This window comes from Triplophysa rosa, linkage group LG25 (assembly GCF_024868665.1).
Source record: "Triplophysa rosa linkage group LG25, Trosa_1v2, whole genome shotgun sequence".
In the NCBI taxonomy this organism is placed as follows: Eukaryota; Metazoa; Chordata; class Actinopteri; order Cypriniformes; family Nemacheilidae; genus Triplophysa; species Triplophysa rosa.
Window position 1 is genome coordinate 10,311,244 of NC_079914.1, and position 25,564 is coordinate 10,336,807.

Here is a 25,564-nt window from a genome sequence, read left to right on the forward strand (position 1 = left end):
TTACGGCAGTACCAGCCGGCTATGCACCCCGACAAAATTTTACATTTGTACGTGGGACAGACTGCGCATACATGAAATATTCACACTGCTCAGTGATCTTCGGGTAAGACATCTGGATAATCATATGCATGCAATGCACGATGCTTCCTTGTCTTGGTTGGTTCGAGCTCTTCATGTTGTGGCATTCAAACACTGTTTAAGAATAAAAATTATTGCAACAATCCAGACTGTTGTTGTATTATTGACTAAAATAAATGCATTGTAAGGCTCTCCCAGGGACCTCAATATAGATAAGTGGTATACATGAAAACACAAAAAAGAATTCAAGTCTACAGTGAAAGAAACATGTTGAATGCTATATAAGATCCTTTACAAATTGGTATTCTCTTCCATCTCTCTCAGTCAGAACACATACGTTCTCCACAATCCATAACGCGCTGGTCGCCTGGGGGTGCTTGTGGCGGCAAGACCAGGGCTGCACGATTTATAGACGCTTCATATAAAAGTCCCATTTCAAGGTCAAGCCAAACTGTATTAGAGAGCTGTCTCCAATATCAAATAGATCCAGCATCATATTCTAGGTGTATATTTCTATAAAGAAACCTTATTATGAATCGATTCTTAAAAGGATAGTTAACCCAAAAATAATTCTGTCATTATTTATTTGCCCTTATGTATGAGTTTCTTTTTTCTGTGGAACACAAAAGAAGATATTTTGAGAAACGTCACAGTGGTTTTGTGTCCATACAATGGAAGTCAATGGGGGTCAATGTTGTTTGGTTATCAACGTTCTTCAAAATTTCTTTTGTATTCTGCAGAAGAAAGTCAGTCATACTGGTTTGGAATGACACTAGGTTGAGTAAAAGATGCAAGAATTTTTATTTTTGGGTGACATGATTTAAGATGGTCTAGTAAAGCAACACACCAGGAATACAAATTGATTTCTGATAAATCACCCTGTGATTCATCATATAGCTACAGCATATTTTTTACAAGAGATTTGCCCTCAGAATCACGGTGGGGTTTACGGTAAAATCCAGGATTTCAATTATTCAAACAAGCACTCCCACAACAATATTCTTCCATCAATGGAGACTTTTATCCAGGTGGTCGAGTTCACCAAACACATTCTAGAAAGAACTTACTTCTGCATGTTATCTGACACAATGCATCTGGAGAGAATTCGGCTGACCGCAAAGCCCAGATTCAATCAGACCAAAATCTCCCCTTGTGATTAGTGCATAAGACACGGTGTAAACTGTGTCACAATATAACAAAAGAGATCTAAAACAAGAGGGATTTCACCATGCATGACATGTTTTGGATTAACATCCTTGTAGGTCCGGGAATATTATTCATATCAACCAATAAGATTGTAGTGTTAGATTCAGGCTAAGATTTAAACAACATTCTTATCAACCATAATCATTTCTCTCAGATTTTTTTTATTAGTTAAATAAGAATGTTGATGAAAACAAAAGAACTTTCTGTTATATTATGTATGGTAGACCAAAGCTGGTTGTTGTATTTTTTACTTCAGTAAATATGTCTCAGCATTATTTTTTAAAAGTAACCTCCATAGCACATAAACATGTTGAGTTGTATTATCCAGAAAACAAGATTATTGGGAATGTTTTCACATCTACGGTTAAGTTGTATATCTGTTTATCAGAAAAATGTAAACATTAAAACCATTTTAAAACACAAAAAAATTCAACAGCAGTTTGTTCAAATTGTTACTAATTACTAGCTACTCAACTATAACCGACTGGCCTCCTACTGTATACAATTAGTGCAGTATCAATTACACAAAAAAGTACAAAAAAATCCTACTCAAATAAGTATTTGCCCATTATGTGTGTCCATTCATTCTACTCAGTAGCACGCACAAACGTGACTCTCTGAACGTATGAATGGATAACATGCTTAAAACATATGATTATTCAACTTACCAAAACATTCCATGACCATTTACAGTATATACATTTGTAGATAATGGCATATCATTCCCTCACAATTGATTAAACTGTGCATATTATTGGGATTACGTTGACAATTTTAACATTTTATAAAAATGAAAAGCAGGTCTGAAATCACAATATGCAACGTACCTTCGCGAAATGTCGAGGGAGGGAGTCCAGCGTAGGATCACAGCGTACGGTTATTTCCACACAAACGCGAATAAAAACTTCGTCAGAGCCGAAATCTGTCGTTCTACATGTTTGGTTTTCACGTGCTGGTCCAGTGGTCATGAGGGCGAACAGTGACAACTTGTGAAAGGAGGAGTTAATCGCTACGCATGCAGAGAGAGGACTGATGGAGATGCATAGGACGATTTTTTACTGTAAAGATCAGAGTGCACACCCACATCATATGTCAGAGAGAAGATTTGTAACCTTCATCTATAATGTTCACATAAAAAGACCATACACTACAGCTCGTCAAAGAACCATATTGGAAACTTCATTTTTCCTACATCAGTGTAGCCTACATCAAATCAAGTGGTAGGTTAAAAAAAGAAGACAGTGGGTCTTTTGGAGACCAAAGTAGTTTGTTGTTCTAAATTTCATTGTAATAAATAGAAAACACGAAATTGCAGAAAATGTATATAGGCCTAATATACAGTAATAATGTAGAAAACGTGTGTCAGTACCATGGACATCCACAACTGTGTGCGATACTGGGGCTAGTTGTCACTCTTTTGGGTTGTACATTTCCATTGTTAATGTTATTGTCGTCAGTCAAACTGCAATTGAAATTGCATTATCACTTATTATTATTATTAACACCAAAAACATGTAATTCGTGGGACAACAAAAATGGAAATTATTGGATAATAAGGATTTTTCAATTTCTTGAAAAAAAAATTCGAAGACAGAATTCACAAAAAGTTACGTCGAGGGCGATGCTAAAACATAGAAAACCATAAAAAACTGCTACTAGCGAAAACAAGCATTCGTTTAATTCGACGTTTGAACATTCATTTTATATTTATTGAATTAAAGTCCTTGTGGCAATTTCCGGTCTGCCATAAAATAAGAGTGCAAATCTGGTCATATTCGACATTTATTTATTTATTTATTATGGCCACAAAAACTACATTTATTTAAGGCTTTGATTAAATTCTGATTTATATTCCATATACACATCAGTTAATTTGGCACTACGTGAATACCTGGTGGTAGGAGAACAACAGGTCTCTATGGCAACTAGTGGCATCTTGACAGGAGAAAGGTCTGTGAGGGTCAGTTAACCGGGGTAATATGATTTGCTATGCAGCACTGTGCTTTAATTCGATCCCTATCAGAGCTCCAAACCCTCATGCATTTTCAAAACGGGAGGCATAAATCATTGTGTCATCCCGGTCTCGAGGAAGGTGCATCACAAAACGCTGTCAGAGTTTATTAAAGCTTTTCCTCCATGCTCCGACAACCGGAAGATGTTCTTTAGTCCTGGCTGAATGACTTTGGTCCTAAATCAGATGTTTTAATAAGATGGCCTTCTATATTTGTTTATCCCCAGGATTTAAATATAAATGTAGGGGTTTCTTAAATGCGTAAAAAAAATGCGTGTTGCTGCGTTCCTCGGATTTAGGATATTTCCTACCTCAAATCGTAAATCTTTTCTGCAACAGCGCTGTTTTAATGTTCATAAATACTTTTAATGTGTCGAAATGTTACTTAATCATGAGTTACATTAATGTTAATGTTTTAATGGTATTCTATATTTATGTTACTAAATCCAGACGTTATTTTCGAGTTCGGGGTGGGAAATCTACGCAACATCCCGAGACCTTTGATTGCTTAGCCAATGACGTGCGTTTGGGGTGGGGTCTAATCTTTACAGCCTGTCATTCAATGTTTTACTCTACGTAGACTTGTTCCATGGGGCTTGAATGCCAAAATATGATTTTTTGTACAGGCTGTCACATTAATAAAGACTATTTAGCCTACCAGAAATACAGTACCATACATTTGTGCTTCTTTAAAACTGAGTCGTTGTCTTGTTTTGCTTATCGACTTCATCTTTCATTATTGGAGTTGGCAGAGGTTAGCGAAATATATTAAATTTCATCAACTGGGAGACACAGCGTATTATAAGCTTGAAGAAGCGAGCAGAAAAGCCTGGCTTACATTTTGACTGCATGTGATTTGATTTTACGATTTGAAGGTCCAATAGGAACACATCAGCTACAGCAAAGCCCTGACAACCACCCAACAAAGGTGGGTCAAATCCAATGCATTTTTTTCCCTGCAGCATCCAGTCTTCTTTCTTTAAATGAGGTAACATATTTAAGTTTTTTGCAATGCCATATAGCTCATTAAGATGCCATTAACATCTTAGTTGTCCAAACAAGGAAAATTCAGACTTGACTCAGCTCTACTGACCCGTCCGCTTTCCATGGTTGGTGTCTGTGTGCTATGGAGGCATGTTACAGTACGAATGCACTGGAAAACATGACATGCTATTTGAGTAATTTAATATTTGTCCATGTTCACTGGGCCGAGGATCCTCCCACGATACTATTAGTTTGGTTAAAGAGAACATTGCCAAGACCTAAAATAAAGTGGGTGGAATAGAGCGCAAGCATGGTTTATTCAAACAAAGCGGTCTGGAAGATCAAAATGAACTATGATGATTTCTGGTACCGATTACATAATTGAACCATCATTTTCTGGTACAGCTACTTGTAAAAGTTCCTAAACTGAAGAACTATCGTAAAAAGAGAATAAACTGACAGTGAATCTCTTTTTTATCTTGCTATTTTATAAAAGCTTAATTTCTTAAAGGAAAATCTTATCACTGAACAAGGAACATCCCAACAAAAATAAAACCCCAACAACTCACAAACTCCAAGTCCATAGTCCAAACACGCAAAGAATCACAGATAAACTCAATCCACTACCCGAGAGATATTGTGGTAAAAAGAACAAATAAATATCTGCTCTCCGTATCTTGCTGGATATATTTCTTGGAATCAGAAACTTTAAGATGTTGCTACAGGAATGAACAAAAATGACAGTTGTATGCTCCGTTCAGGCTTTTTTCTTGGTGCACCACTGATGAAGAACGAGGGGACTGGCGAAGAGACGAGCAGCTGGCCTCAGAGCGAACGGAGACGTGTGGTGCTGAAACATTATGTTTGAATCGGGTTTCTCTGGAGAACTGAACAACTGCCACATGAAGTTGGAAAACTGAGGTTGGATGGGATAAACGGGTACACCTGGAAAAATGAAAAGAACAGTTGGGGGGAGTAGTGGATCGCATGGTCAAAGCGAGCAATGCAGAATTTCATAATCGCAGATAACTAACTGTACGAGACTAAAGTTGTTTAATACAAACAAATGTGATTATTCACATTATTCACTTCCTGTCACTAACAACATTATAATTAATTGATAGGCATTTCATTGTGTGCTTTACATTAGCATTTGTGATCTGCTTTACCTGCGTAGCTGCTATTGGTCTTTACCGGGCGTGGGGGTTGAGGGGTGCGGAGGGGGATCGGGCTGGCACATCTGGACTGGGCAACTGGTTTGGGCTCAGGTGGAATTCCACACTTCTGTGGTTCATCTACTGGTGCTTGAACAGGTGGATCTGGACACTCAGGCTTTTTATCAGGCTACATGATAAAAAATGGCCACATATTTTGTTATATAAACAAAACACTTATACTGTGTATTAAAAGCATACAATCGTTTTGTGATCAATCGTTCCAAACTATGAATTTGGACGTAGTGCCTATTTATGAAAGTTCCTTAAGTTAAAAGTTAAGAGCGCGTGTGTAAAGTGAGTTACTTTCACAAACACTTAACAAATGTCTTGTAGAAACTTGCCTTTGCTCAGCATGCGTTCTGCTAAATAATTAAGCAAATGAATGTCTGCTGAGATGCTAATTAACATTCTCATCTAATCACAATTAACATCAACCGCATCATCCCACAGGCTTCAGACTGAGAATGAGCTGTAATAAGGAACTGTTAAATGATAAGATCTCCAGACGAACAACACCTCTGCCGTTCGGAGAGAATGGGGAGCTGAACGTGGAGACGAATGAAAGTCTGAATTTGATATTATACCATCTGTATACTATCAAACTACAATTAAAAATTGAGCTTTTACACAAATATCTTTAATGCTCAAATCTTGTGCTTCGCCTCAGAATCCAATGACAGGCAGGCGTTCTTACTCTTAATCCTTTTTCTGTCTGGGCGTCACTTTGAAGATCCGTCTTAACTGTTTTCTTTTCTTCTGTCCAGCCGTGATCCCATTCGTTGCTGGATAACGCCACCTCATCCTGCTGAACCTCAGTCTGTTTTATGTTTTCGCTCTGAAATGAAATACGAGGTTGCACAAAATGAACTCAAAATGTGTTTGTGCGTATACAGATGTGATATAACTCACGGCTGTGTTGACCTCAGGGACGTGAATAAACTCCAGCTCGGGAAGGTCTGAGAAAGGATCAAAATCTTTGGTGGGGACCTCAGAGCTTTGTCCATTTATAGCACCTGGATGAGACGATGAAGACGAAACATGCTCAATGTCCTCAAGCCGATCATCTCCCAGGTAAAAGTTCAGCGGATTGAACTGTCTAGACAACTGGAAGCCAAAGCAAAAAAAACACAGGAGATCAGATAAGCACAGATGACTTTTATTGACATATGCATAATCGAAATACTTAATAGACCAGACCAATCCGTAAGTGGTGGTGCAGGGCAAGGCGTGGCCTTCTTCATGTAGGGCGAGGTGTGTGTAAATGTCCTCATCTGTGCTGGTGTCGCACAGGAAGAGCAACAGAAAGTTCTCCTGGTAGCTGTGGACGGCGGCCACCAGAGTGCGGTCGCAGCACATTCTGTGAAAAGAGCTGATGGCGCTCTGAGTCCAGCTGTTCTGTAGAAAAAAATTAAGTCTATATAAAAAACACAGTCACTGAACAATAAAATGTTAAAATGAGAAAACAAAAGAGAAACTGGAAAAGCATCTCTTACTGTGAAAGATCGAATTCCAGCTAACACTGATGGGACGGCCTGCGCCGCAAGGTCAGCGTAACACGCTCTGGAGGATAAAGTGAACTGATGATATACAGGGCAAGCAAAGAATACAAAGATCCAAACCAAGGGATGAACGTTTGGAATTTTACGTTAACGTAACGTCACGCTTTTTCAATGTGTCCTCAGATATTAATCAGACATATTCTTGGCAAGATTTTCATCTGGACAAAGTCTTTAACAAAAATGTGTTTTTTTTCATTGTTTTGTCTGAAATGTATTTTTATATGAAACTTATGAATAGCACATTTACAGCCACACTTTGTTGTTTTTTCGACCTTAAAATAATGTCCCTAAAATGATCTCAGTGCTAGAACAACTCTTAACTGGACGAATTCTTTTCCCGCTTCTACCTGAGCAGCCTCATAGGGGCTACAACGCTCTGTAATTTCTGTGTTCGGGTGGGTACACACAGCCCCGCCCATCCCCTGCCTGCGGAAGAGTGGTCCAAATGGTTTCCAAACCACGTTTCTGCATTCACCGGTTTCATCAGTTTAGTAAACAAATTCTCGTGTATTGCGCTGCACGGGGAAGCTTATACAGTGACATTATTATGACACTGGTAACAGACGCTTATTAATCACATGGGGGAGCCGTCAGAAAAAGTTCTATAGAGTGGCTTTAAAAGCTGATAAACAAAATGAAGGTCAAACAATCCTTTTTTTTTAATGATTCAGTTCTTTCTTTTTATATATGAAATGTTTGCACAATCATACAGCAAAGAATTTTGGGGCACATAAAAGTTTTATGAATATAAAAAATGCTGCGGCTGGTAACTTATTTAAAATGCTGGCAGGGGAAGAGTTGAACAAAATGTTTGGTCACTGCTTTTAGAAAGAATAACAATATACATGTTTGGAATAACACAAGGGTGAAATAAATGAATTGAATAAAAAAAAAACATTACATTGGTCATTTTTGGTTAAAGACTTACTTAAACAAATAATAAACTCACTTGAGAAATCGCAGACTGTTTCTTTCCACTTTAGTGATGTTGCCAAAGTCCACATAGTAGACGGTAACTTCAGTGTCACCGAGTATTTCATGGATAACCACCCGGTAGAACCACATGTCTCTGGGAGCCACACAGCACACCTGACCCGGACGGACATAATCATCAGGAAGTCGGTACCTCTCCTTTATATCCGGGCAAGAGTAACAGCTCCTGAAAACAGATCACATCATGTGTTCATAAAACAACTTGCATACAACAGCTACTCATACTATTTTTGTCGCATGCATGCATTTTTTTATTTTTTATGAGATGAATCTTTGGTCACATGAGAGTGACGTATCCTACTGCTTGAGATGTTTTTTGTACTGGTCTTCAGCATTGAGTATATACATAGTATAGTTCATACATATAGTGTAGTATATAGCCCAAATGAAAAGGAAACTGTAAAAAGTCAATCTTTTATTTAATAAATGTCATTTATGAGACCTATGAAAAGTGTTACCTCATTTCAATCATCATGTTCTCCAGAGCTCTGGCCTCCTTGTTTTGGCTGAAGCGGATGTAGAAGTGGCTGGGAGACTCGACGTGTTCCACCAGAACCGGCACCAGCTCTCTTTCTTTTCTACGTGTGGGCGGCTTCAGTTTCTGGCAAAGCACAGCGTCTGGAGGAACTGCCGTCCACTGGCTCACCATCAACACTGGGAGAAAATTCGCCATCTACAACAACCAGTCACATGTTCTAGCGATATCAACAGAAAGTCCCTATAGCTCAAATATTTTAGCTTTATGATTATTAAATGGATACTTCACCCAAAAATGAAAATTCTGTCATCATTTACTCGCCTTCGAGTTGTTCCAAATCTGTATAAATTTCCTTTTCTGATTTCCTACTATGGTAGTCAATGGGGGGCCAGATCTGTTTGTTTATAAGCATTCTTCCAAATATCCTTCCCCTGTGTTCATCAGAACAAAGAAATGTATACAGATTTGGAACAACTGGAAGGTGAGTAAATGATGACACAATTTTCATTTTTGGGTGAAGTATCACTTTAAACACACAATAAATACATAGTAATGTAAAGAAATGTCTTAATGTTCATTTGGTGCACCAAATTTATATCTATTCACATACAATCCGAACTATACAGTGGAGATACACAGATGTTATAATCAATTTGTACTTTAAAGGCGGGGTAACCGATTTCCGAATTACGCTTTAGACAACCGAGTCGGGTCGAGTACCAAAACAACCTTGTAGCCAATCAGCAGTAAGGTGCACAGTGCACAGGACGGACATTAGTCGAGCCGAGCGCTGACGAAAGCGAAAGATGGTTGTGTTTGGGTGTGTTTGTTTTGGTGATTTGAACAACAACAACGGCTAAGAGAAATCGGCCTTTAATGGTTCTTAACCTGATGGATGGTTTTATCGGTGACGGTGAGCTCAGAATCCGAATCTTGCGAATTGGTAGATAACTCTTCGTCTTCACACTCCCAGGCAGACTGAGTACAGCTAAAGTAAAAGCCTTTACTGGAGGCATTCGGGGATTCAGCATCCATACTGGAAGTGGTGTTGTGACCCGGTGATAATTCTGGCCAAAGAAACACAATCATGATCAAAGTAAAATCGTCTAATCCCATTAGTAAAATAACTGAACGCACAAACATGGCAGTACCAGGTTCAGTGGGATCCGTGTCATTCGGTTTGGTCTCTACTATAATCCAGCGGTTCTCGCCTTCCTTCGTGCCAGGCTGGATGGACAGCGTGTCGCTCAAAGCTCCAACCATCTCAGTCACGCTCAGAAAGCCACACTGGGATACAGGCAACTCCTCGCCGTACATCCTCTGATCGCAACAGATAAACCAAATCAAAATTGAGCGCAAAGCAAGAAAATCGAGAATAAGACACTTAATGCAATACCTTGTATTCTTTGGGGAGATTGTATATGGATATACCATTGCTGTTTTCAGCGACAACCTGAAATTAGATGAACAAAAGCAAGACATAAGATAATAAGATGATATATGACATACGAAGGTGTCTTTTTAGCTGTAATGACCGACCTTGCGTAGTTTATCCTTCAACTCAGGGCTTACAGTGCCAGCTGTGCCCTTCTCAAGGATCTGATGTCTGAGCTCCTTCTCAAGCTACAGTATAAAATTAACCAAACGTTCACAATTAAGGGCACATTTTCCATTTTGGAAGAAGTAATTTAACCAGTTGGTCATCCAAACCTTCAAAACGATTTCTTGAAACGAGTCTTCTGTCTTTACAGGATCTGGTTTTGGAGCTGCAGGGTGGACTTGTGAAACCTGCTGAGTTCGCTCACATTTTTGTGGTGTTGCAGTTTTATAACTGAGGACCACAGGCTTCACCTTTGCCACTGCGGAACAAAAAACTCAATCACAGCAAATCGATTTCAACCATGAAACCGTACAAATGATCATAAATAACCAACCACATACGTTGCTTTGAAACACCTGAAATCACGTTCTCTTGCCTGACGGTGTTTCTCAGCATCATCTGAGATCCTGTGCGACTCTGCAGCATGACTATGAAATCCGTGGCGGACGCCAGCATCTCGAAAATGGAGTAGAATCCGTATTGGGTAATCTGGAGCGGCTTTCCGAACTGCGCCATATATCTGGACTCTAGGTCTGATAGTCTGATGGGGCCGTGGGATAGCAGTTGTTTCAGCTGGCTGCGCAGATGAGCGGGCAGCGGTGGTACGGCTTGGCCGCGTCGAGGTAGAATGACTGACTGGTGGTGCGGGTAACGGACCTGGAAGGTCTTGTATTGCCCTTTTCGATAGTTGGCTTTGAATTTGTCCCGCTGCTTGGAAACCAGCTCTTCGATGCCTTTGGTGCGTTCGTCTCCAATCGCTTCAATGAATCATAAGCAAGAGTGATGACAATAACAAGGGAATGGTTTTGGTCAAAATAGACAGACACTGTATTTCTATTTACAAACTACCACATTTTCATCAGACTGGATTGAGATCACCTTTCAAAATGATGCTGCCATCAAGGTTAAAATTCAGGCGCACAACATCAGGCATTTCCTTGACCATATCCAAAACACTGTGGAATCCGAGCAACCTGAGCGGCATGGGGTGTCCCAACATCAACTGATAGTCCCGCCTGAGCTGCTCTGGGGTCAGGCCACGTTTGGCTGATATCAGAAGAGATCTGACGTCCTTCCTCAGACCTGTGAGGAGCTGATCCTGAGTCATCTTGGCACCTAAACAACAGAAATCAGATTCTAATGGATTTAATGGTTATAATGGGAATTTTATTAGTTTAAATGGAAACTGTAAATGGTCTCTATTGGTAATGTGTGGAGATCTATTGGTGGGATGTTATCTGGTGGATGGGGAGACAACATAATATGGAATAAAGCTGGAATAAGACTGAAACCACACCACATAAAGGAATGCTGTAATGGTTTTAATGGTAACGTTAAACAGCTGACGGTTTATAATGTAAACCATCATCATTTGTATTATGTGTTCTTTTTTCAGCAAGAGATGTCAAACGGTATTAAATTCAATTTTCAAAATGCGTGAATAAACTCTTTTTAGACATCACGAACCCGTGATATTTCGACATGACAGTTATTTGTTCGTGATTGTCCTCTGTACTGACTTAATGAGAAAGACAATGCACGCGCAAACGTGACAAACAATTTGTCGCGTTCAACTGATAGTTCGACATTTATCTCTCGTGTGAATGTGTTTGGGAGAGATATATTACCTTTAGTGCAAGAATTAGTTGTTTTGTTGTCGTGAAGTAAACGTTGTTTTAGCTCACGGTGACAATCACGCGACTTCTTGCGGCGCTGCACAAACTGATAGGCGTATGACAATCGAGTATCGCGAGAGTGAGTTGAAGCGCTGTACTTTTGAACCTATCTCGCGATACTTGTCGTAGAGTACGCCGATCGGTCCGAGAAGCATATCACGCCTGCATATTCAAATACAATCGCATCTGTTTTGTACCCTCTCTCAAAACTTACATAATTGTCTATTTTGCACACAAGTTAAAATACTATGTAAAACGTGTACCGTAGTTTGTTCTTGTAAAACATTTAACAATGAAACTCATAATTTTATTATTACGGCACTTTTACTAGAATTGTACGAAAGTACAACATCGCCCCCTAGAAGTACATTTATATACACAAACACAATCTATGTACAGGTGCTGGTCATATAATTAGAATATCATCAAAAAGTTGATTTATTTCACTAATTCCATTCAAAAAGTGAAACTTGTATATTATATTCATTCATTACACACGGACTGATATATTTCAAATGTTTATTTCTTTTAATTTGATTATTATAACTGACAACTAATGAAAATCCCAAATTCAGTATCTCAGAAAATTAGAATATTACTTAAGACCAATACAAAGAAAGGATTTTTAGAAATCTTGGCCAACTGAAAAGTATGAACATTAAAAGTATGAGCATGTCCAGCACTCAATACTTAGTTGGGGCTCCTTTTGCCTGAATTACTGCAGCAATGCGGCGTGGCATGGAGTGGATCAGTCTGTGGCACTGCTCAGGTGTTATGAGAGGTCAGGTTGCTCTGATAGTGGCCTTCAGCTCTTCTGCATTGTTGGGTCTGGCATATCGCATCTTCCTCTTCACAATACCTCATAGATTTTCTATAAGGGTTAAGGTCAGGCGAGTTTGCTGGCCAATTAAGAACAGGGATACCATGGTCCTTAAACCAGGTACTGGTAGCTTTGGCACTGTGTGCAGGTGCCAAGTCCTGTTGGAAAATGAAATCTGCATCTCCATAAAGTTGGTCAGCAGCAGGAAGCATGAAGTGCTCTAAAACTTCCTGGTATACGGCTGCGTTGACCTTGGACCTCAGAAAACAGTCCTGTTGGAATTATATGACCAGCACCTGTATGTATTTGATGCTGTTGTTGTGTATGTTCTGCAGTAATAAAGTTGTTTTGGTAACATTTTCTTACACATGATGTATATTGTATTCGAATGTTAAGTACTTGAACACTTTGCAACTGGAAAACACTTTACTACCAAGTAATGCAAAGCTATCGAATACAAATATTACCTCAGGTTTAACGTTTAATAACCTGATTTGCATTATTATTGTGGTAGTTCTGTGACTGAGTGTTTGTGATTTAAAATAAACACATCATGTGTCTAAAACACTGTTTAAGTTCACTCATGGTCCAGCCTAGTATAACTAATAGCTCAAATAAGTATTTTTGACACAAATTTCTCAAGGTGTTCGTTTTATTTCAAATGTATACATTGACAAAATACTATGTGTTTAGCTAGCCAAAAACAAACAATATTAGTGTGTACAACACCACATGTCTAATTGGCGGAAGAAAAATGAAAACAAGTTGTTTTGGGATAAACATCATTTGTGATTTTTTTATCACATATCAAAACAGCAAAAAGTCAAGATTCAAACATACTGTCTCAAAACACAGCAAAGTTTATCTTGTTAATGCAGACTCATTATATTCATAGTGTTATTAGACAGTTTTTAGATGCATTAAATTTGAACCATTTAAGAAATGAACCATCACCAAAACACCAAATTTAACCTGAATGCTCTTAATTACCGCCATGGTTTACATTTATCAAATAGTATATAATTTAATGAGAATTCGCAATAATTACATATCATGTGAATATGTGCATTATCATTGTCAATTGAAAAAAGTAAGAAATGTCATCAGGCAGAGATCAACAGGTCGAACCGGAGCTGGGATGAACATCGGGCTAAACCAGAGCTAAATCTGTCAGCCTCAGGTGTCCCCGGGAACCCAGGGATGAAACATGGTAACAAAAGCTGATATTAGCGTAAAGGTTGTTCACATATACACCAACAATCACCCAAAAACGAACCAATATATTCATAAAGCTATATAAGCAAGTGTGTGTATTACATTTAGTAGATGTAATGTAATTAGTAATTCAAATGTGAATATTAAAAAAAATGGATCATCAGAACTGCCATTTTAACTTGAAGGCCCTTATTTAAAGGGCTCATTGGATGAAAATCTGACTTTTTCTGCGTTTAAGTGCTATAATCGGGTCCCCAGTGCATCTACCACCTCAGAAAACGTTAAAAACAAGAACCAAGTTTGTTTTGGTCTGCCAAAGTTCGTGGACAGCATGCAAAATGTAATGTAGCTGACTGCACAGACGAACACAAGTCTTTGTTTAGAGTCCCAACCTCGGAAGAGATGAGACAGGAGTGGATTTATTTTATTTTTATTGGAAATCCCTCAAAAACCACAAGTAAAAGCCTGCTTGCTTTCACAAATCACTTAAAGCCGGAGTGCTTTATCTACCTGGGACAGTACAAGCAGGATTAGCTTCAAAGCTGCTCCTCAAAAGGGATCGAGATCAACTGAACGAGACAAAACTGCCGATGTAAGTAATATTTATCAACAGTCTGAATTGTACTGTAATAGAACTGTAAATGTACCGTATATATTGGAGGATAACGTTAGCATATGATAGCGAAGGGAGCCAAGTCAGTCACGGGCTAGTCTCAGCCTCAGACGTCTAGCCCACGATCCGTTGGCTGAACGTCTGATACATTTGGCACACTTTTTTGGAAACACTTCAACGAGTTCAAAGTCGTTGTCTGATTAACCAATTCCACAGGATTTCCGGGAGATGTGTGTGTCGCGTTCTTTAACGGTCCGCCGGGAATCAAAACAAAGCGGTCCTATCGAATTAGAAAGCTTCCGTGTTCATCAAGACCGACTAAACGCTTCTTTTTTAAAAGTATGCGAGGTTCATAGTATATTCTTTAAAAGACGTCCAAGAGTTTTGTTTGAGGTACTTAGTGGAGTCTAAAAGAGATGTTTTAACGTGTTTGCCGACTGGATATGGCAAAAGTCTTATCTTTCAAGCCTGGCCGACCGTCTCCAAGAATTTGGAGGGGTACCATAGAGATTCAATTTTGCTTGTTGTTTGCCCTCTCACATCTATTATGGAAGATCAAGTAAAATACCTCAACGAGAAGGGGATATCCGCCGCATATGCGGGCCAAGATCAAAGAATAGATGCTGACATAGCAGTTGGACGGTTTAGTCTTGTGTTTGGTTCTCCAGAACTGCTTGTTGGAGTTAAAAAGTGGAGAGATATGCTCCAAACAAATGTTTACCGGGAACGTCTTATTGGCATGGCTGTCGACGAAGTGCACACCGTTGTACAATGGTAAATAATGCTATTGTTCTATGCCAAGTAGGTTTCGTGTATTTTCTGTTTTAATGCATAAAACTTGCTAAACAGCTGTTTTATGCTTACATTAGTTTGCTTTAGTTACGTGTATTTACATGTGTGTTTAAGCCGGTGCTCTAGGAGACTGAAGTGCCATTGTAAAATTAAATTTGGAGACGATCGTGAATGAATGATTTATTAGTTGCACATCGGTCTGTAATTGTGGGGACATTTCCACGCCACTAAACATGACGCAGCACAAAACTATACTGGATTGGTAGCTTCACCTGTCAGTCATATTGTCTTTTGGGCAGGCCTTGACCAATAAAAGCGGCCAAAGTTGGCTACGCAAGACTAGTCACGGGCTAAATAGACCATCCAAAACTATTGTTAAACTTACTCCATATTTATATGTTATTTGGAAAATAGGCACTTGGAGTTTAGCTGCATGTATGTTAATACATAATGTGCATTAAATTTGTTTAGCTGCGGCAAGCTGCCACTATTGTTTGGCTAATAAACAGGGGCAAACACTGCGGTTAGTTTTGTTTTAAAAGTCTTAAATCATTTGTCCTAAGGCTAAAAAAAATCAGTCACAGCAAACAGAGCATACTAGTTATGCTCTAACGTTGTGCGTGTATAACTTGTCATTAACAAGCGCTTAAATCCACATAATTCCGCTGAGATCTGCAGGTGCACATTCCGTGGATTTTAGGCAAGCATACGCGCAGAATGTGATGTTTATATTTGTGTGACCACAAAGCCACCTCACGGTCGACTGCCGGCCTTTTTACTTCCGGATTATTGTTTGTTTATTTTTGATTAAAGTTTACTGTTAAATAGGGATGGGTACCGAGAACCGGTACTTTTTTGGACCGGTACATAATTGGTCAATACCAGAGTATCGATAAGCTTCATGACAAACAATACTGTTATCGATACTTGCGTTGTTTTATCTCTGTGTATTCGTGTGTTAAATGGCGAATTAGAGGCTGCTGCCTGTCATTTTCCATCCCTGAATGATGTCCGAATGGCTGAAGTTTGCTTGACGTATGTGTGATATCTAGGGTCATATGATTTCCGCGACGTATTTGTAATCTGCTTGTTTTGCGTGTTTATGAGTGAAAGAGTGGCATGGTTGCGCTTGTGGAGCGTTTCACAACGAGGAAGCTTCCGTCAAACACCCCTTTGCGGAAACCCATCAAAATAAAAGTCATTTATTTGAGAACAAGTTATAACATTGTTTTTAATAATTCGGCCACGGAGTATATTTACTTACTTTAGTAAATTGAAGTAAATGTGCTAGTAAAATGATAAAAAAATAGTACATGTAATTAAAAAAATATTACTTTATTATACTAATAGTACTTAAATTTATGTAGACCTAAAACCAGAAAGGAAAAAAGAAATATGGTCTACCAGCCAAATAACCATAGTGATGTAAAGTAAATATGTTGAATTACATTATGATGTGCTCCTATGCACATGCTAAGTGCCGCAAGTGGTATGCTAAGGAACACACACACATTTGTTATGTGGCATTTTCTGTTTGCTCAGAAGTATTTGTAAACTGCTGTTCTAAAGCTCAGCTGTAATAAAGAAACTTAAAATGTTTAACATCTTGTCACACCATGTGTTTTTGCATCAAATTATAGAGCGTAGTATCGATAACAGTATTGATATGTACCGGTATCGATAAGCAGTGTCGATATCGATAAAATCTTAACGATACCCATCCCTACGGTTAAATGTTCGCCGGTTCCCGCCTCCTTCAATCCCTTTTATTATTACAGAGACATACACCAAAAGGGTTGCTGTGAGCGTAGCTGTTTTTGACGAGGCAAAAATGGTTTTGTTTACACAAAAGCAAAATATGTTACAGACATTTCATGAAGACCCTAATAGATCATACCAACTTGTTGAAAGTGCTCATCCGATGAGTCCTTTAACGTTTTGCTTTATGAACTGAGCCTATGAGATGTTCAGTCACTTAGCGTAATAAATGACAAAATAATAATTTGCATAAGATTTGGCCATAATACCATAAAATGTAAATATAATATATGCATTAGCATTGCCAATTGAAATAAAAATAGAGAAAGGTCATCCGGCCGAGGAGATCATCAGGCTGAACTGGAACTGTCAGCTTCAGGTGTGCTTGATCACCCGGGGATGAATCATGGAAACAAAAGAAGTTGCACACATGTACACCAACAAAACACCATCATTCTAAAGCAGGGGTTCTTGACCTTTTCCCCCTTCCACTCACAGAAACTCTACCTATCAAAAATTTCTACCCAATAAATTATTTTAGAGCTTCATAATAACTGGAAAAGTGTATTTAATATAAAAATGAACATTTTTCTAAATAACTTTGTTTATAGTTATTTTAAAATGTATTTTAATGCTCACTTTGTCTAATTTTAAATTATTAGTCATCCTGAGGCCCTATTGGAAGTCAGCTGGGGCCCCCTTGTGGTTATCATTAATCATAAACAACATTTACCTTATAACACCTTGTGTCTGTACCATGAAAGTGTGGCTAGCCATGTAAATTTTGGATTAAATATTCGCCAACCCTGGGTTTTAGGTACCATGAAAGTAACTTGGATTTAATCTGTGTTCATCGCCATGGTTACATATGCTGCAGGGCTAACCTGCTCCAGAGCAGGTTTTGATCTAGATATCACACTGAAAGTAAACCAATCAGCTGTGAACAAATTTACATAAGTGATGCAACTAATTCACTGTGCCTGTTACAATGGCTGGTTCTTCCGAATAATGTGTAATAAAATAAAAACATGTAAACTTCAGCTTTCCCTTAGCTCAGTGGTTAGCGCATGGCGCTAGCAACGTCAAGGTCATGGGTTCGATCCTAGGAATTGCACGTCCTCAGAAACAAATGAACATTTTCATGCAATGTAAATAGCTTTTAGATAAAAGTGTCTGCCAAATGCATCTAATTTTCGAGATACACAAAAGTTATTCCACTCTGAAATGTGCGGTCCATGCTGGAATGTCTTTTTGTTTTGGTCCGTGGAACCCCACCCACTGATGATTTACCCACTGGGGTATTTCGACAGCTCGGTTGCCAGCTGGCGACAATCACAGCATATTGCAGCAAACAAACGATCTGGGTCAGAGTTTTGTAAACCGTCCCCTCAGTTTTTGAAATCTGTACCCACAAATTTAAAATCTGTGCCCATGCTTTCGCAATCCGTTCGCACAGTTTTGCAAACTGTACTTGCGGAATTGAAGCCTCTGTCATAAGAACAGAACAAGCTCCTGCAGGAACATTAAAGAATATTGTATACGGTTTTATTTTAGATTATATTATAAATGGTTTTAATGTGTTTACACAAGCGGGTGTCATTGCAGCGTGACACGCGTTCATTGCAGCATGTAACTGGCATAAAGTTGGTTTGACATTAAACGTTCGACATTCCTGAATTTAGGGACCGTCTCTAAAGTAACATGCACATTAAAATACATGTTTCCAACTTCAATAGCATTTAAAAGGAATGACTTATAGCCACAAATCTAACTGTACAGTGTTTATGTGCGTGTCAACTATAATGCACACCTTTTAGATTATTGATATTTTTTATAATAAACAGTTAAATCATATGTAAATATTGCTATGGGTTTCACTGCTGTATGGGCTCATACACAAATATACAATTTTTAAAGCTCAATAGCATGAAGTTGGAAACTTTTAATTAGAGGTGGGCGGAATGGCCAAAAATCTATTTCACGGAATGAGTAATTTTATTTCACGGTAACGATATATTTCATGAAAATATAATTCTATATTTTATACCTCATTTTTTTTAGATTGATTTAACTAATTTATTTATTACAGTTCATTTAAATGCTCACCATAGTTAAAATGTAGGCAAGTTATGAAAATGTACTAAAGATATCAAATTAAGTTCTGATAATCAGATGTATTATTTATTCATATTTATCTTCTGGCTATATCATATGTATACAGTAGTAAGATAAACAACATATATAACAATAAAGTATGAATATTCACAAACAATAAGAGTACAGTTTATGACTAGTGTTATAAACTGGTGTTCATGGGCTCTGTACTGTAAGTCTTTATCGCTCTTCACTCTCTATTAGATGAGCAATTTTAGTGTGTTGCGACTTTCTGTCTTTAGGTTTGTTTATTCTCGGACTTGTTTTTGCACTGCAAGTCTCTGGTGACTCCTCACGCGTCTCCCAAAACTGGAGGTAGAAGCGCGTCACATCAAAGCGCTCACGAGCATCATTGCGCATTTCAACGAAAGTTTCACCTTGGCTCGCCTGAAGTTAAACTTTATAAAACTATTAACAGCTTTTCAAAACAACCTGACTTCTAAAATACGTGTTGAGAATGAGCTGTTGTAAATGCTGGCGCAGATCCCTGCACGAGCACTGCGGGTGAGAGAAGCGCCGGACTGGAGCGGATCACTAAACTACAGACTGAAAGAAGGTCAAAAGAATGTTTGATACGTTCATTTGTTACAGGTGGATTCATTTATTCTTTTTTTTCAGAATAGCGCCTAATTTGCAGAGCGCCGAGTTAACCACGCCTACTTATTTACATTCCGCGGAATACACAGAATCGAAAAATCTCTTACGGTTGACATTTTATTACGCGGTAACGGAATATTCCGTCATTCCGCCCAGTCCTACTTTTAATGTGTTTGTAACTTTAGAGACGGTCCCTACATTCACAAATATCAAACGTCGTCAAACCTACTTTATGCCAGTCAGCATTTCTCACGCACAACGGAACAATCTGTCTGCTGCAAATATAACACCTTTTTTTATTACATTTTAGTAACAACCCATTTCATCTACAGTTCTGATGAGTTTTAATAAATGTGTTTGGAATAAAACTGACCTAGTTTGGATGTTATGCAACTTCATAAAACATTTCAGGAGCAGGTTTTTTGGATGTTCATATAGCATTTTATTGGTTTACAGAAAGTTATGTTACAATATTAAGGGGAATAATTAAAATATACCTTTGTTTTTTTGCCATTGTGCAGCTCTAAAGAGATACAAATGTATATTTCTTCTATATTTCTATTACAAAAGGGTCCTGACATTTGAAAGGTTTCCATGCGACACAATCTTCTCAAATCCATTTGTTTATTTGTAATGTAAGCAGGGACATATTAACGCACGGGCCTACTGGGCACGTGCCCAGGGCATTAGACCAGCAGGGGGCGCTGGCAAACTGAATGTGTAATTTTTCATTTATTTTCTCAATAAAGTAGCGCTGAATACTGTGGAATAAAGGGATTATTCTTGCAGTTCTGAAGTATTAACCATAGCGGAAAAATCTAATAAATAATCCTAATGCGTTGCCGCGCTGTTGAGAGGGCCATCTAGAGGCGAGTAAAAAACACTGTGTAATATAAGCGTGCAGAAGTCTCGTGTAGAAGACAGTAGAAGGCAAAATAACAAAATGAGTTTTAAACCACAGAAATGTGTCAGACATCTCAGTTGGATTTGGATTAATTTGGTTTGGATTTGGTTGTGGAAGAGTTTTCTCTGAGGAAATCACGACAGATACCCCAGCTAAGTAAAAAACAACTTCTTTTATTACGTTAAATGCTTTGGTGATTGATATTGCTTAATTTGTAATGCATGGACTGTTAAATGCTTATTTACAGGATTAAGAGTGGGTTTCTTCAGTAGTGGGGTAACACGGGCCTCTTTGAAGACTGCAGAATATTTAAGATGTTCATTTATTTGAAACGTTTTAGGTAAAATTAGGGTCTAATTTGCAAAACTGTGGGAACGGGCGAAAGCGTGCGCACAGTTTATCAATTTGTGGGTATGCATTTTACAGAGCCTGTCTGGTCACCCGTCGGAGAAAAAAACCCCGCAAATCCGTGGCCACAGTTTTGCAATTTGTTCCCTCAGTTTAAAAACCATACTCACTGATTCTAAAACTGTTCCAACAGTTTACAAAACCGTGCTCTAGGATTAATAAACTGCACCCACAAGTTTCCAATCCGTGCCCTCGGTTTTGTAAACTGCCCTCTCAGTTTTTGAAATCTGTACCCACAAATTCATAATCTGTGCCCACGCTTTCGCAATCCGTTCGCTCAGTTTTGCCAACTGTACTCTGGGAATTGAAGCCTCTGTCATAAGAACAGGAACATTCACTAATATTGTGTACAGTTTGATTTTAGATTATGTTGTCTTAATGTGTTAATACACACATAAAGCACATGTTCTTTGCCGGGTTTCACTGGCATGAAGTTGGTTTGACATTAAACGTTCAATATTCGTGAATTTAGGGACCGTCTCTAAAGTTACATACACATTAAAATACCTTTTTCCAACTTCAATTTCATTGAAAAGGGAATGACTTATAGCCACAAAACCAACTGTACAGTGTTGATGTGTGTGTCAGCTTTTATGCACACCTTTTAGATTATTGATATTTATTAAAATAAATCGTCAAATCGAAAATATTTGAAATGAAAATATGGAATGAAAATATTCCTATACGTATTGCTATTCAGCTTTAAAGGTGTCATGAACTGGCCTTTTTATTGTTTTATACTGTTGTATGATGTCTACTTACGAATTTGAATGTAAAAACCACGCGAACGTCATGACCAAATTATATAATGGTATATTTGTGTATGAGCCCAAACAGTGGTTATAAACATTGGAATATTTGCATATATATTAAAATAAACAGTCAAATCATATCAATAAAAGGTGTGCATAACAGCAGACACACATGAACACTGTATAGTTAGTCTTGTTGCTATAAGTCAGGGCCCGGTTGCATAAAGCACCTTAAGTGTAATTTTCCCTTAAGTATACCTTAAGTTTTACTTAAGTTATTCTCCTATTGTCTTTGGTAAAGGAAAATCACCCCTTAAGTGTCATACTTAAGGGAAAAACTTAAGGTGCTTTATGCAACCGGGCCCAGTCCCTTTAAATGCTATTGAAGTTGGAAACATGTATTTTAATGTGTATGTACCTTTAGAGACGGTCCCTAAATTCACAAATATCGAACATTTAATGTCAAAACAACTTTATGCCAGTGAAACGCGGCGAATGAACGCGTGCTTTATCCGCGCCGCGCTTGTGTGTGTAAACACATTAAGACCATTTATAATATAATCTAAAATAAAACAGTATACAATATTCTTTAATGTTCCTGCAGGAGCTTGTTCTGTTCTTATGACAGAGGCTTCCATTCCACGAGTACAGTTTGCAAAACTATGTGAATGGAATGCGAAAGCGTGGGCACAGATTATGAATTTGTGGGTACAGATTTCAAAAACTGAGCGGATGGTTTACAAAAAAAAGAGGGCATGGATTGGAAACTCATGGGTACAGTTTATAGCAAAAAATAGCTTGGGTATGAACGTTAAAAAACGTCTAAAAAAGCGTAGCAAGCGCGTGCAATTATCGTTCCGGTTTGGACAGGCCGTAAGAGTTTATGCTTTCCATTACACTCCTACGCTAGTTGTCAATGTTACACAAACACACAGCAACACTAAACGCTAACAAACGCTTGCACTAACAAACGGCAACACTAAACGCTTGCACTAAGAAACGGCAACACTAAAGGCTAACAAACGGCAACACTAAACGTGAACAAACGCCTACACTAACAAATGGCAACACTAAACGTTAAAGGGGTCATATGACACGGCTAAAACTAATATTATCATTTGTGTAACAAACGCCTACACAAACAGCAACACTAAACGCCAACAAACGCCTACACTAACAAATGGCAAAACTAAACGTTAAAGATGTCATATGACACGGATAAAACTAATATTATAGTTTGTTGCTGTATTTTCCATATACCGTGCATGTTTGTATCTACTCTTCGCCCCACGTCTCTGAAACGCACAGATTTTTTTACAAAGCTCATGGCTCTGAAAAGCGAGGTGTGCTATGATTGGCCAGTTAACCAGTGCGTAGTAATTGGTGGAATACTGCAAGCGTGTGACAGAAATGTAACACCTCTTACCATAATTGGAACATCAGGTTCCAAAGCAATTGTGCTGACATGTACGCCCACTTTACTTGCGTATACATTTGGGTGGTCTTAGTCAAATCATACCACGAACTGACATAGATTTGTGGGGGTGTGGTTACACGAGGCGTTTCAGGCAGGTCTGGGTGAGCATTCGCTTTTAGATAGAATGCATCTTTTGTTCTGACACTTACATTTTTGCAATTATACGCATCTACTACATGCTATCAAACGCCTACACTACATGCTATCAAACGCCTACACTACATGCTATCAAACGCCTACACTATGTCCGAAGATCAGATCTTGAATACCAAGACAACTTTGATATCAATGAACTTCGGGGTTTGGCCCCTAATAAGGCTCAGTTTCCAAAGATGCGTTTTACCGCCTTCCACTTCTTCCTGAAGAAGGACTTGACCGCCTTTGCCCTCCTTTCCCTATTGCTCAGAGGTTTTTCAACCACAGGTGGGATTGTTTGGGTACACCGAGAGAGCTTCTGCACCTAATACAAGAATACGAGAGAATATTGTCTAGAACAACAAAGAAAATACTCTTGTACAGCTGCAGTGATACACAAAAATCACAATTACTAAGTGCCTCAGATCAGGCATACAAAACAGTACAATACAAACTGTATGATTTATACAGTGGGTGCCAGAGCACATGTTTCCAAAGTCAATAAATGCAAATTAAAGTGCTTTTCAGTCATTTCAGATACAAGTTTTAAATCTGAAGTATCCATTATTGAAACCAAATCTGAAGTATTAAAAAGAGACACTGGTTAGGGTTGGGTACCGAAAATCCGGTATGTAACTGGACCGAATCAAAACGCAGATTTCGGTGCCACTTAAATGCTGACTGAGCCATTGATTGAGACATTTTTTTATCACGAATGATCTGGAGGGTAAACAAGGTCAACACTAAACACTATAACATCTTTCTAGCAATGTTAGTGTCCATGCTCATTTCACATTCACTTAAAACTGTAATTGTGAATTTGTTGTGTTGCGGTTTTTAATTGAATATATTGTTATTTAATGTCATCCACCAGTGTTTTATGGCTCTTTTTAAAAAGTATCAATTTGGCACCGGTATCAAAAAAACCCCGATACCCAACCCTACTGTACATTTAACAGTCAACTCATTAAATAAAACACAGCAATCAGAATTAAATACAAAGCATGTCTTACCCTTCTTCTACAGTGAGGTATTATAACAATGAATCGTGGCCTTTCAGCCTCTATCATGCACTAATCCAAAAAGAAAAGCACAAAGAAGCACAAATTATTAATAAAATAAATAATGACTGTGCAGTACATTGAAAAATGATTCCCAGATAACATTCCTGATATTATTCGTTTTGCAATAATGTATACATCTGACTCGGTTGGGTGAGATTTTTATGTGACTAATAAAATAATTTTAAAAGGTCAAAAAGTCTTTATATACAGTGATAAAACTGTGAATAATCTTAAATGTTGGTAAGAGTAAAAATACAATAACATTTAGCATTCAGTTTTAAATTGTCAAATTAAGGAAATTAAATAAAGGACATTTACATTCTTGAGGTATTGTTCCTTCAGTTCCTCGCTTGTTTTTGCTATAAATGTAATAATAAAAACAAAGATGATTAAGGGACACAGTTCTTAGTTTCTTTATGCATTTCTCATTGCAATGCAGAATTTACATTTGCCACACATAAAGATGTGCCTCAGCTGTTAAAACACATCATCTGTAGACATCTCCTCATTGTACAGGCTATCAAGGCTTTGGTGTGCTATAGATATAAAAAAACATTACTTGTGCATTGCAGTTTATGACTAGACACATAAAGAAAAAATGTGTTTTACCTTTGACAGACACCTCACTCTCTGAAGACTCTTCAAATTCTATTGATGAAAATAATCGATGTTATAAACACACATCGTTGTTACATTATACATTACTGTGGAGAATTGACATTAGCCAATAACCACTTATAGAGAAAATGACACCTCCTCGATGTCTTCTGATTGTTGAGCTATGCATATATGCAAGAAATTGTTTAAAAAATAACGCACATCATTGTTTAAATATATATTACATAGTTGTGCTGAACTGACATTTGCCACATATAACTTATAAAATGGGTTTATTTACCTATGACGTACGGAGGATATAAAGCCTGCTCCTCTTCGGCTATAGTGAACATACAAACATGAAAATAGTTACACAAGTACGAAAACTTTACAAACGGACACCGTTGTTTATATTTATTATACATTGCCGTGCAAAGGAAATTCGCCACCAACAAAACCGCACGGCGAAAACGTAA

The 25,564-nt window shown here is 38.1% G+C and overlaps 1 protein-coding gene across 2 annotated transcripts; it reads right to left on the minus strand.

Moving 5' to 3' along the window:
- Window positions 1-4,616: 4,616 nt before the first annotated feature.
- tdrd5 (tudor domain containing 5) lies at window positions 4,617-11,852 on the minus strand. 2 transcript variants are annotated; one of them, XM_057326027.1, is made up of 16 exons: window positions 11,755-11,852; window positions 11,006-11,242; window positions 10,468-10,884; window positions 10,237-10,385; window positions 10,066-10,149; window positions 9,923-9,979; window positions 9,678-9,846; window positions 9,415-9,593; window positions 8,507-8,721; window positions 8,005-8,214; window positions 6,990-7,056; window positions 6,694-6,891; window positions 6,418-6,600; window positions 6,191-6,331; window positions 5,449-5,623; window positions 4,617-5,224 (listed from the first exon to the last, which is right to left on the minus strand). In XM_057326027.1, exons 2-16 carry the CDS (start codon window positions 11,232-11,234, stop codon window positions 5,037-5,039), a joined length of 2,661 nt encoding a protein of 886 aa, XP_057182010.1. In that variant the 5' UTR covers window positions 11,235-11,242; window positions 11,755-11,852; the 3' UTR covers window positions 4,617-5,036. The 2 variants fall into 2 exon arrangements, with proteins under 2 accessions (XP_057182010.1, XP_057182009.1); XM_057326026.1 differs by having other exon boundaries at window positions 6,406-6,600.
- Window positions 11,853-25,564: the final 13,712 nt, after the last annotated feature.